The sequence below is a fragment of the Pseudorasbora parva genome, chromosome 13 (genome assembly GCF_024679245.1).
Source record: "Pseudorasbora parva isolate DD20220531a chromosome 13, ASM2467924v1, whole genome shotgun sequence".
Lineage (NCBI taxonomy): Eukaryota > Metazoa > Chordata > Actinopteri > Cypriniformes > Gobionidae > Pseudorasbora > Pseudorasbora parva.
Window position 1 is genome coordinate 29,655,750 of NC_090184.1, and position 14,403 is coordinate 29,670,152.

At 39.1% G+C, this 14,403-nt stretch overlaps 1 protein-coding gene across 1 annotated transcript in view; it reads left to right on the plus strand.

Annotated features, from left to right (window-relative positions):
• nol4la (nucleolar protein 4-like a) overlaps window positions 1–14,403 on the plus strand; it is a 53,783-nt gene that overhangs the window by 18,128 nt on the left and 21,252 nt on the right. The window contains exon 2 of the mRNA XM_067413848.1: window positions 9,553–9,705. Within this exon, the coding sequence (XP_067269949.1) occupies window positions 9,553–9,705 (153 nt within the window). The remainder of the gene's footprint in view (window positions 1–9,552; window positions 9,706–14,403) is intronic.

The window sequence follows — 14,403 nt, forward strand, 5'->3', positions numbered from 1 at the left end:
TTGACCCACTTCAATCTGTCTCTCTGAAGTGAGAAGCCTCCTACTTGAAATGGATGTTTGATTCAAATGTAGGTGATCTGATCTTGTATCCTCCCTCCTCTCCTCGTACTATTTCCCATCTTTTATGCTGTTGTCTTTGAGATTTTGGGATTAACAAAAGTAGAATCAGACCATTTGTGTGAACCCATGGGTCTGAATCAGTAGGAATGGATGAATGTATTTAAATTAAAAGCAGTTATGTGCGTTTAGGGTGTATATTGTCAGTGTGTGTGTTTGTTTTAGTGTGTACCGCATGTGCTTGTGTGTGTGATGAGAGAGGGTCGTGGTCCTCGCGGATGGTGCTGCTCTGGTGTTCCTCCCCTCGGCTCCTTCTCTCTGTTGCCATGGAGAGACTGTTCTCCTCTCCCATAGGAGAAGAAATTAACACCATTTTTAACTGGCTCCAGGGCCTCCCCCTACCAGAGAGAGAAAGAGAGAGAGAGCTCCTACAAACACACACTTGCACACCTACACAGATAACCACACACAGACAGTCCTGGTACACGCTGCCTCCCTGAGCGGATTTAGGAGGATGTGTGCAAGCGAATAAAAGCTTTCTCCATCTCTATTCTGGGAGGATGCAGCTTTGGGACAAAAGAGTGTCTCACTCCATCTCCCCCTCCCCATATTCACCCTCCCTACCCTCTGTGCCACTCTCTCTCTCTCTCGCTCTCTCCTTTGTAATTAACTGCTGCAGTCTCTCATTAGCGTTGTGATCCTGTCCGGTTGTCTCACTGTCTGCACCCCCCTCCCCACCACGCAATTACACCATGACACCAGGGTCACATGACCCAGCAGACACCTCAGAGCATGAACAGAACACGTTTATTCCCACATGCAAACAAGTGTTTTATTTTCAGTGGTTTAGGCCGTAACCACTTTAGAGCTTTAGGTTTTTCATATTAGTGGGTGATTTATATGTTTTTTATTTACTTATTTTTCTTGCAATTCTTTGTTTTAGATTTACTTTTGACATTTATGCTTTTATAGACAGGAGGCAAGGGGAGGGGGCTGATGGGATTGGTAAGAACCACAAGCCTGGACTCAAACTCACCCGGAGGGCAACCACACTATGTGTCAGAAAGCCTTCCCACGAGGCTATCGACTATCACTGTGACTTCTAATCTTGAATTTTTGTTTAGGTCATCAGGTTTGGTGATACATCAAAATAAAAATTGTCCGATACCAAACATCCTATAACCATACTGGTCCAAAATACAAACACTGAATTTTTGACTTTGGAATAACGAAACATGATTTAAAGAATTAGAATACTCTTATATTTATAATATTATATTTTATGTGATTATTCTTCATCTATTACATCTTGGCTCCAATTATTATTATTATTTTTTAATATTGCAGAATATTTTAAATAAATGTTAATATATTGGATAACTCAGTTCTGTGAATTGCCATTCTCAAATCCATTTCATTTTTTTATTGTGACTTATTTTTTAAGAAGATTTGATATACAATTTAATAAAAAGAATTTAGTAAATTGATTTGATTGAACGTTACCATATTGCAAGTATGCCAAAATGTGCATTACTAAAATGGTCCATTTTGATTTCATGTTGACTTTTGCAGCAATGTCTGATATCCTGTTTGACTACCACACATAAGGAACTGCACATCAGACACACACAAAACTCCTTTTACGGGAATACGATAGAGACCAACGCTTTGTAGTGACAGACTAATGCAGATGACAGTTAATGATCAGTTGTGTCTGGGTAATGTGGGTGCAGGGTTAAGGGAAGAGCTGTGCCCGTTTGAGGAGCTGAAAGTGTCCGTCACACCCTGTCAGGGAGAGAGACAGAGAGAGGAGGGGAGGGGAGAAAAAAGTGACTGACTGAATGAGAGGGAGGGTTAGGAATGAAAAAAGAGTGAAAGGAGAGAGAGAAAAGTGTAATATGGATTTAATAGAAGAGCATTGTGAATGTACAGTGGCAGGAAGGTGGAGAGAATGGGTGTGTATGGAGGTGGGGGTGGGGTCATAGGATTGAAAAGATGAGAGGAGAGGAAAGGAACAGAGGGATTGCACTTTATCTTTCCTTGACCTTCGTGCACAAAGATTCACATGCCGCACCCCTGCCCCGTAACCCTCTTCTAAATCTCTCACCTCCTGCTGAGAAAACGGGTCTCTACGATTTTAGGTCCATACCTTCTGCTGGCCCCACAGGGTGGAGATTAGCCTAGAAAGCTAGACGCAACCTAGCGGCAGCAAATCTAATCTGCCGCGAGTATCGTCTAGCAACTCTCAATACACTTCTGAGCTGTAAACTCCAAACTCTGGTCAGGCCAATCACAACGTGTATAGAGTCGGTGGGCGGGGCTTAACATAATGACGGCCCGAGTTGCGCTTGCGTGCTTGTAGTAAACACAGAAACTGGGGAACGGTGGTCTTTCGAATCAGCTTTGAAGTGACTCTGAAATACTTGGAGTTAAGCTTTTCTCTGAGAAAAGAACAAAGAATGGCACTGAAGTCATTCTTAAAAGGGAAGATGCCGGATACGAAAGTTTAATCTATCAGCTCCGCTTCAACTTCGTTGCTCTGGTTTTTTGTAGCGTTATCCTATCGCGTGCAGAGGGAGTTTGAAAGACAACCGTTTATACCGCCCCTCGGATTGAGCCCTGTCAATGGTGAGTTTCCAGACCAAACATCTTGATGTGGGTCTGGCTTGTCAGGCTAGGTGGAGATGGGACTGTTATCAGATTTGCAGCAAGCTAATCTGAATCACCTCCATTGTTCAAACAGTTCCTCTCTCACACATGTGCACACACACACATTTCTGGCTCTTCCACTGTATTACAAATATTTCCCCCATTTTCCCTCAAGCACTATATCCCTGTAATGTGTTATAGCAGCTTTAACAAACAAAGCAACTCATAAATATAATATTAAGTGTCTTGGTGTCTGAAAGCAGACAATTCACTCCCGCTGTAATATTTTTAGTGATGTTCGCTAAGGCTAGCAGCACTATAACTATTGCTCATATGGGCGGGTTAGAATTTAACTTTGGACTGAAGTCGTCCTGCACCTATAGCAATAAATAATATTGTGCAGCTTGTGCAGAAGAGGTGTGATATTACTTATCTAAATAATTTAACTTATGTTTTTCCCAAGTGGAGGATAAAAAGGGCAAGAAACAATAAAAAAAATAAACAAACTGAATGCAATCTCTTTAAAAAAGCACTTGCCAATACACTAAAAACTACTACACAGTAATGCAGTAAAACACTTAGAACGGATTAGCAACTATATAACAACACACTCTTGCAAGCAATGCATTGCTCTTCCTAGCAATGCACTAAAAAACACTCCGAACACGTTAGCAACCGAATATAAAAATCTTGGAAATTATCTACTTATGGTGCAATAACATTCGAGTGAGTTTAGCAATTAAAAAGTGTAAGAGTCAATTTTCTTTAGTAAATATTCAAATAAAATAATTCTTGACCCTACAAGAGACTGATATTTTCTTATTTGATACATCTGTGTTAGTGCATTTACAATGATTTTATTTTATTTTTTATAGTTTATTATTGCTTTAGTTTATCTAGACAGTGATAAAGCTAATGTGTGGGGCAGCAGTGAAGAATGACTAGATTAATGTGACACCACATGTCCCACTGGCTACTCAAGCAATATGGTTAAAGCTACTGAGTGTTTTATTTTTAAAAAGCATCTTACATGTATGCGTATCTATCGTGTACCGTTTACTGGCGAATCGGTCATGTTCAGTTACGTTGCATTAGTCTATCAGGTCTTCTTTACCCTTTTCACATATAGATACTTGCTGGGGCTCTTCTATCACCGTCAGCCCATGCATACGTGTATGTGTGCGCAAGTGTGACCCAGCTGCCTCCTTTCTCTTGCCCCCTCCCTTCACTGCCCCTGTGTGTACGAATGTTCAGAGACTCACTGTCTGTGTGTGTGCGACTGCCAGAGGGGGTGGGGGGTCGGGGTGGCCGCTTGCCGAATCAGCCCCTCCAGTCTCCTAGCAACAGAGCTGTTTGGAGCGGGACGGGTGAGAGAGGGAAAGAGAGAGAAAGAGAATAGGAGGGATAGAGACGAGGAGAGGGAGATTGAAAAATATGCCACATCTGGAAAAAGCCAAGGCTTGCAGGGTCTCAAAAAAAGAGAAAGAGGCAGATAGAGTTTTAGAAGGGGAAATGCTGATTGCTGCTGCTGACAATTCACAGTGCTTCTTTAAAATGATGAGAGGATGATGAAACCGTGCACTTTCAGGCCCAGAAAGCAGCATCTCACACGCATGCCAGTTCAGCTCTACAGTGGTTTAATGATTAAACACACACACTGTTGCTCCACGTTGGGAACAAACAGTCAGCTCAACCCGAGACACTAAACACTGCGCTTTTGTGCTTTTTTGGAAGAGTGAGTGAGGAGTGTGATCACCTCATCAGGGTTAATAAAACATTCACCGTGTGAGTCATACTATCAGCAGACACATTTGGGCACTGTTTATCAAATTAGTAACAGTCCGGCACTTTCAAATTAGAAATGTTTACAACTTAGCATTCTGTAATATATATATTACATATATATGTCTAATTTTTAGACATAATTTTTTTTTATGTCTAATTTTCAGTTAGTTAACATAACTGTTGCAAATAAATATACATTTTATATAAAAATCAATAATCAATTGATATCAATAAATATGCATTATATATGTGTCTCTACTTCCAACTTTAAAACTTGCCATCTCATCTTTGGACCCTGCAATACCTAACACATTTCCCATCTACGAAACTTATTTAAACATAATATAACAAAAATGTGTGAAATATATCACTAACAAAACAAAAGAACTTGAATTGCTATGTTTGAAAGTTAAAGGGTTAGTTCACCCAAAAATGAAATTGATAAGACCTCCGTTCATCTTCGGAACACAGTTCAACATATTTTATATTTAGTCCGAGAGCGTATGCAAGTGTATGTACACTATACTGTCCATGTCCAGAAAGGGAATAAAAACATCATCAAAGTAGTCCAGTTCTAACTGATGTCTAACTAACTGATGTCACATATGGACTACTTTGATGATGTTTTTATTACCTTTCTTGGACAGTATAGTGTGCGTGCATACACTTGGATATGCTCTCGGACTAAATATAAAATATCTTAAACTGTGTTCAGGTGTGGAACAACATTAGGGTGAGTCATTAATGACATACATTTCATTTTTGTGTGAACTAACCCTTTAATTCGAACTCTCCCGCCATCTAGCTTTAAAATTAATCTCAAGTATTCGTTGGGTCACTTTACCATAAATGATAAAATTACACCCTGGAAGTGACCATCACATGTACTCTTCGCTAATGGCCTTGTGGAAGGGCCCTTCGTGTAGCGATCCAGTTGTTCACTTTGATTTGCCCATGGATTGGATATGACAAGAGGGGGAGTAAAAATGCACTTTTTTTGGAGGAACTGTTCCCTTTCCTAAAAGTTAACAGTAAATAAATAGTCAGTTATTGTCTTTGATTTCATTTTGCAGTCTATTTTCTCATATAATACAATTGCTACTAAAATGACATTAGATTCAACTTTACTGTTGATGAGTACAGTCAATGGAATACAATATTTCATATCCATTTATTTATCCGTTTATTTAGCTGTGTATTAAATAGAATAATGAACTGTTAGTCATTAATGCGAAATAAACCACTCTAGGGTTGAATCAGATCACCTGCTTCTCATTGGGGTTTATTTTTTGATGACCCACTGATTTAATTTTATGTTGTTATTATTGTACATAGTGATTCTATGCAATGAACTTGTAACTGTCCCGTATTTGGCTCTATATGGGTGCAGTATGGCCAGGGGCGTGGGACTGGGGGGATAAAGGGTACTGAGTAACCACGGCCCGAGGCAGGGGGGGGGGGGGGGGGGGGGGCCTTAGAAGTCAGTTTTCTATACATACACATACATGGTACGGGGGCCCAGCAAGATGGTTTGTACCCAGGGCCCAAAATTTGGTGCTACGCCCCTGAGTATGGCGTCACTGTGTGTCAGATTTGGCCTAAGTTAGGCCTGGGGTAGAGCCGAGCAGATCGCCCTGATCCTGCACACTGGCCTACTTTAGTCACCCACACACTGGTGTGATGTGCCCTCAGATTGGGGGGTGGGGGGGGGGGTGCAGAGGAAAGGTTTGTGTCTATGAGTGCATGTGTGAAAGCAACCGGAATGGAGCAATCGAGCTGAGATGGAGATGTTTGTAGGACAGAGAGAGTCAAACACACACAGTCCTCCCCCCACGGCTATAACTGAGGCTTTCTTCTCTAAGGTATTGGAGGAGTCTGCATCTGGTCCTAGAGTCTGTGTCCTGCGTCCTAGAGGGACCATTTCTAGAATATTCTCTGGTTGACAGAGAGCAGGAGGGTTTCTGCATAGGTGTGGCAAAGTCCCCTTGTGACCGAGATCATGAAAACCAGGTTGGTGCATGTTTGAGTGATTGTGGCATAATAAGACTTATAATTATGACGAGAGGAGGGAATGCATGCACAAGTCGGATGGCTGGAGAGGGCCGGATTAAAGCGATCCTGCTCTGTGCGCTGGTTTTAGTTGCCATGGCAACCTTCATTACCTGGCACTTGGGAAAGGGGGAGCGAGAGAAAGAGGGAGAGAGGGAAGATGGAGCGGGACAGGATAAAAAAAGGAGAGAGAGAGAAAGAAAAAGAAAGATGTCTTGGGGAAAAGGTGACGGAGAAAGGAAAACAAGTGGAGACAAAAGGAAAGAAAAACGTTATCCAGTCTTGATAATCAAAGTAGAAATGTGCAGATAAAGAATGAGGGAGATTGAGAGAGAGAAACAAATTATATGAAGAGGAAGGAGAGTGACTGCTACTTCCTTTTGTACACAACACCTGCTGATTGAAACAGGCAATACGAGCTAACTTTGTTTATGTACTATAGAATCTGGAAAGTCAAAAATGTCACAAAAGGTCTGGTAGAGATGTTTGTGATATTAGTAACAAAAAAACGTTAAGTTTTTAAGATGTTAAAATAAAATGTAATATTATGATATCACAGTTTAATAATCAGGGACAACTATAAGTAAGCTATAAGTAAATAACACCATCCAAAAGTGTACTGTACAAGCGGCAACCTCCCCCAGTTTCTGTTGAACCCAATACAGAAGTAACTTAAACTGCAATTCATCAACTGGCCACTAGGCACCATGTTAAAATTCCCAACTATACAGCAGAAAAAAACAACCTGGTAAAAATTGTGGTTTTGGTCTATGCGACTAATTTTGCCCTTCATGATGACTGTGTGGAGGGTGAATTTTTTTATAACTCATTCGTTTACATTTTATGAAGCCTTAAAGTTCTGCATAATTTAGGGCGTGGTCACTTTGAGTGACAGGTGGAATGGCGTTTGTCTGCTGTCTGTTGGTCATTGCGTCACCTAAGCTCCGCCCACATCTTTTCCCATTTTCTGTTATCTGGGAGTGACACGCGATGACACGCTGGCAATGGCCAGCTCGTCTCTATACTTTACATTTCGGAACGGCTCTTCGGAATCCTATGGCCGACGTCACGGACACTACGTTCATATTTCTTTTTATAGTCTATGGTACTGTAGCTCTGTGCAACTCCTGAAATAGCTGGAGCAGTGGTTTATCCAATGATGTGAATTTGGGGCATGGCTACCTTTTTTTGTCCAATGAAAGACAAATGGAGTGTTTTGGAAACCAGTTTAAAAAACAATGGGTGCATCTCAATCAGCTCCCTAGTTCAGTAGACAGTGCCCTGATCAGGACATAAGTCAATGGGCTAACTCCCTGATCAGTGCCTTAACTCACTGAACTAGGGAGCTGATTGAGACACCCAATAGTTCTTGAAATTCCATTTCGTTGATGCTATAGTGGCACAACAATTACACATTTCACCTTTAAAAGAAATAAATCACAGTTACTTGGTAAAAAAAGACTGAAGTAAACCCGAGAAAGAAGTAATGAGAGAAAAAGGTGTAAAGGAAAAAACAGGTGATGGTTGGGCCCGTGTGGAACTGGAAGAATAAGAAGGTTGTCGTAGTGATCAGAATTCCAGCAGGTGTCACATGACCCACTGCCCTGCACACCTGCCCGAGATCACTGCCAGTTGCCATAGCGACAGGGTCAGCTTTATGGAAAGCAGGGTTGAAGGTGGTTAGAGGTGGGGCTGGTTGTATTTGTGTCTGTGGTAAAGAAAGCAGTTATTTTTAAAAAAGCTGCAGGAAAGTGTTCAAAAAACCACATTGTATTTCTCTCGCACACAAATCTAACAGTTGAAATATTCAGTAAGAAACTACTTGAGCTGTGAAGGACTTAATATTAGATTCAGATCAATGAATGTCTGAATAATACACTATACAAAAAGAGACTCTTACACAGCCATCATAATAACCCCAGGGCAATACTCATAAAGCCCTTTAGCGCAGCACTCATCAAGGAGCTGTTTAGTTGACTGAGATCAGCATAAATGTGGAGAATGCAACTCAGAAACTCAAATAATGTATGAGCTGTAAAGAATTGCGCCCATAAAGATGCCAGTCTGCAGACTGGTGCATGCAGAGTTCATCTGGTTGCTGTGTCATTGCTGCTGTCAGAGGCCTTCACATGCTGTTTAGTGGTGGTGTTTGCGGAAATGTTGAGCAAATGCAACTTGAGTGAAGAAGAGAATGTGTTATTTGTATTTATACAGAGCTGTTTTTTTTGTCCAATCAGTGTTACTGACTCATTCATATGCAAATAAGAAAATTAACCACAGTGGGAAATTTTGAAACCTAAATAATACTGAGTACTACCATGTAGTAGTTGTGAAAAGCCCAATGAAGTATGAGGTCCAATAGGCTATATTTATACGGTAAATTCTGATTATTATATTATTTTTTAAATGTGGTCAAAATCATATTCGAGAGTGAATCAAATTGAGCTGACCCACTTGTGAAAAAAATCGATAACAATGCCGCCATGCAGCATCTGTCTGCATTTACATGTTCATTTATAAGGTGATGTGCCATAGAAACCAGCAAATTCATGCACTGATGAGGATTAGAAGAAAGCAAACAGTTTTTCTTCAATAGCCTTCCCTCAATTTTTGCTTTTATAGAGCCATCACTGTAATACTTATGAATTCTATTGTCTCACTGTCCCTCTACTGTCCAGCTGCTTTCAAAGCTGTCTTACAAACTACTGACCAAGTGACCAAAACTACTGATATGTAAAATCTTACGATAAATGTTGTGAGTAGAGTGATGTAAAAGTTGTATGAATTCTAATATGACTGTATATGATTTTGGACAAATCCATAGTGGCCCTAAACAGAATTGATCTGATATCCGATTCCATGTGGTTTTATTAAAAGAAACAGCAGATATGAGTCACATATGAGCAAAAAAAAATTTTTTTTGATTGGGGGACACATTTGCCTGAAGTCTGAACATAGCTAGTTTTTGAATGTTGTTTTATAATCCTCATTTCTCTCTTTGTCTCTTTGCAGTGTTCAGATGGAGGGGCGGCCCAGGACAGCTCTTTGAAGCGGGTTGCTGTAGTGGAGGATTTTTTTGATATCATCTATGCCATGCACGTTGAGATGGGAGTGGATCCCGGTAGAGCACCTAAACATGCCGGCCAGAAAAAGACCTATAAGGCGGTGAGACACAATCATTCAGTGCATAAAATATAGTCAAGACACACACTCACATAAGCGAAACCCTTTCTCTTGCTATATAAAACTACATGCAGCATAGGCTTCATGTGCAGCAATGTGCAAAACTGTCCTCACTCTATATTTATTTTAACGACCACACAGGCAACTCTAAAATAGAACATCTGATTAACTATAATAAGTCAAGGCTGTTGCTGAGGCAACCGCAGCCATTTTGAAACACCTGTTGCACTGTTGAGCTATTATAGACTATAAATCAACAAGGATGGTTTTTAGATTTTCTTTCATGATTTTTTTAATGCAACAACAGCAAATGCATACTAGTGATGTACTGGCCAGCTTTTTCTGACTCGCACCCACCCACGTTTGTGAAAACAATCCAACGCAATCTAAAATCTTTTCAACCTGAACCGGTCTGACCCACCGATGTAAGTCAACATCACTACCTCTCAAGCTGTCAAACATGACAAGACCCAAGTGACAAGTATTGCATCATGGGACTTATATAAAGCTGCCTGGCTCTCCAAGCCCAGAGGAAAATTGCATTGCTCAGAGTTTCCCCTTTCGTGACTCAGGACTTCTGTAGCTCTCAGTAGGGCTGCACGATTAATTGAAATTAGTAATATATGCCCTGCATATTTCAGAGTGAAACGAGGCTCTTCTTTTATCCACAAGCTGCTTTTGATGCAGTGTTTTCAGTGTCTCAAAGTGGAATGCTGCTTCACACAAACTCATCTTTGTATGTCCTGAACATGCTTCAACCAACTTCCCAAAACTTGCACTGAGATGAGCGCAACAAAATATTGGCTCCCTGAGTTTTTCCGCCAAAATAAATCCTTGATTGCTTAACATTTGGAAATTAGGGTGGCATTAAATATTAGAAAATAATTATTATTATATTTTTCTTAAAGGTCCTGTTCTTCGCGATTCCATCTTTCAAACTTTAGTTAGTGTGTAATGTTGCTGTTAAAGCATAAATAATACCTGTAAAATGATAAAGCTCAAAGTTCAATGGCAAGCGAGATATTGTAAGTTGATTTGAAAGTTCCCTTTCAAAGCCTACAGCGAACGGCCGGTTTGGACTACAGCAGGAAGTGCAGGGATGTAATGACGTCACTAGAACCGTTTGTTGACTAACCCTCCGTCCACAAGAACACGCAAAATAGGGGGCGTGGTCTTGTTGCTCTCCCACGTGGAGAAGAGAGCGAATTCAGTGCTTGCATCTCCCCGTTCTGGTAAGAGGCGGGTCCTTTCCGGGCAAAGTGCGCTAAGCTGCTGTCCAATCACAACACGGGAAGCGTTGGCCCAATCAGAACTCGTTACGTGTTTCTGAAGGAGGGACTTCATAGAACAAGGAAATCATCAGGCCGTTTTTAGGACAGAGGAAACAGCGCTGTACAGATAAGTAAATTGTGTGAAAAATACTGTTTTTTTACACGCGAAACATGAACTCATGTTATATTGCACAATGTAAACATAATCAAAGCTTCGAAAACATGCAAAAAACGCGAAGTATATTTTATTTTACAAATATTGATACATTACAATATTTTGTTTAATATTTTTTTATTTAGAAAAGGAATTATTTATTATTATTATTATTATTATTATTATTATTACAGTCATATTGACTGTTTTGTTTTGTTTTTTTAATCCCATTTTAAATTATAATCTTTTATATGTAGTAAAGATTATTTCCCTAAATTGTGCAGCCTTAGTTATGAGTTTCATTTAAGAACATTTAACCAAGTAAGTAAGAGCATTGTTTTAAACTCTAGAAATAAACAGAAACAGAGTGTAGAGATGTACAAGTCATTGACAGGATAGCTGCAATATTAAAATCTTGTTTATATTCAAATATTGGACTTTGATAGTAGACTTGGGAAATCAGTGCACAGTCTGTGTCATTTTCTTGAGATCTTTTCTGTTACTCGAAGATACATTCCTACATTCCTTTTTCAGGAGAATAATCTGAGAAGCAGGAGAATTATTAATTTGTTCTCTTTTTAAACATATTACTGTCTAGGAAGAGCAATTTATTTTGTATTAAAGATTTCTCTCTTTTTTTACTCCCTATGGTAGGACTAGAGCTTTGTCATAGCCAAAGACTGTGGTTTTCACAAACTGTATTTTAAGTTGCCCAAATTGCAACCTGCAATCAGCCCTGCAAACCTTTCATCTCCAGTATATCTGCCATATTCTCTCTTCCTTTGACTGCCTGAGAGGTTTGGGAAACTTAAGAGTCTCAGACAGAGTTCTTGTGTGATATTTAGTGATGAAAAAAACCTCACTGTGACCATTTTTGCTTCACTTCAAAATAACTTTTCTACTGGTGATCATTATTACGAGTGCTTTCTCAACCACCATTCTTATTTGTAAAGGGGCTTGTGTCTGTGTGTGTATTTGGCTATACTTGTGAGGACCAAATGTCCTCACTTTTAAAGTGAAAAATATTAAGAAAATATAGTAAGGACATTTTACTAGTTAAAAAGGCTTTTTTTTATTATCCAGTGTTTTGCACAGGTGTCTGTGATTAATTCAGTTGGGTTAGCCGACAGAAAATATAATTGACCTGATATAGAATCAGTAGAAGTCCATGCGTTTTGTGTGTGTGTGTGTGTGTGTGTGTGTGTGTGTGTGTGTGTGTGTGTGTGTGTGTGTGTACACGCTTGTGAGTCACCTCTCCTTTATCTGAGACACTGGTGAATGAAGTAGGAGGAACACGCATAAATGAGTTAGTGAGAGACTGAATCTGAGGGACCAAATACACTCATACTGAACTGTCATGCAATGATAGGGATGTTAAAGCACATAGCTTTATTCTTGTGCTGCATACTTTCTCTATGTAGTGTGTAATTACAAGCAGACTATTATGTGTCTGAGCAAAATCATTCAGCATGTTATTGAGTTATTATGTTGCTTATTATTTGATAATAAGGGGTGGGGGGGGTGCGAAGTAAAACCTAATGCAGCAGTTAGCATCTGATCCAATTAAAATAGAACACAGAAACTAGATTTAACATATATTCTTATAGAAGTAGATAGGGGATGTGTAAGTGCGCACAAATGGTTTATTATAGCCTCTTGTGCTGTGATTCCTTGGTGTGTAAAAGCAGGTGTCGGGTTCCAGCCCCCACTAAGCTCTGGACTAATCACCTAATTAAAGTAATTAACTGCCTGATAGCCTTGTTTTTGACATTTGGCACATATTGGACCGCTCTAAAACTGCTGAACTATCAGACAAGCAAAGATCACCGACTGGCTGTGATTGGCTTAATTTGCTCAGGTTGAACTGACTTCTATTGGCTGTATAGTTAGCTGTGACTGACTCTGATTGGTGATGTCCAGAAACCTACATTTTTAAATCAATGGCCCTGTCCCAAATGCCACCTGAGCCTTTCAGGTCCTGATCAGACTCCAGACTTTTGGCATACACATGGTGATGTGTGCCAGGTCTGCTATGAAGTCCACACCAGTGACAGAGTGACAGAAATATTATTGCAGATTTTATCTATTGTATATCAATATAAAAAATACCATCTAATATAAAACAGTCATTTTGGGGTGATTCATAGAATAATAATAATAATAATTCATTATTAAAAAATAACAAATATTAATTATACATTTTTTAGATTGTATATTATTATCAAATAATATAAAATATAAATAATAATAATTAATATAAATAAATCATATAAATAATAATAATACATATAAATTATTATTATTATTATTATTATTAATAATTTATTAATATCGATTATTATTAATAATATATCATTTGTATTAATAATAGTAATATTAATTATTATTAATTATAATAATAATAATTATTATTATTATTATTATTAATTTTTATTTGAGATGTGACTAATGATAATAATGTTATTTTGTTTTGCAGTAATAATACCTATTTCCTAACATTTTTGAGAAATAATTTGCTATATTAAACAATTATTATTTTGATTGTATTTTACAGCATAATCTGAAATAATAATACAAATAATTATATATTGTTCTTTATTAGTATCATATTTTGGGAGGGATGAATAATAATAACTGCAATATGAATTACTGGAAAATATGGTTAGTTCTCATTACTAGTTCCACTAGTTATTATTTCTATTTATAATGAATTTAATGTAAAGTAAGTATTTGTGCTCACCTTTTCACCTCTTACTCATTTGCATATATATCAAATCCAGTCATATCTACTGTACCTAAAAAAGGAGTTGTATTCAAGATCACCTTTTTGTCCTGACCCACTACCCTTTCCTGCTGCTATCTGCATACTGCCCTCTAGTGGTAGCCTGATGGGATTGCAATGATGCTGTATTGAGATTGAGATCACCGAAGGGGCACCCATGACACCACTCCCAGAGATTCTATGCTTTTTTGTTGGTCTTTTTATTCTTGTGCTTTAAAAAATTTCTTTCATACTGGACCTCAACTTATTCCTTTGAAGATGAGGGAAAGTCGCGTTCATTATTTCAAACACACAAAGGTGAAGGGAGCACCCCCAATACTGAAGCTGTTTGTGTGCGGGGGTGGCAGGGGCTGCACAATGTCCTTGGGGCAACGTTCACCTCCTCTTCTCAGCCAGTGCCCCGGAGAGCCCTGCTGTCAGGTCTCATAGCACAAGCAGCCCACAGAGACCAGCCCTGCCAGCCTGGGAGGAGG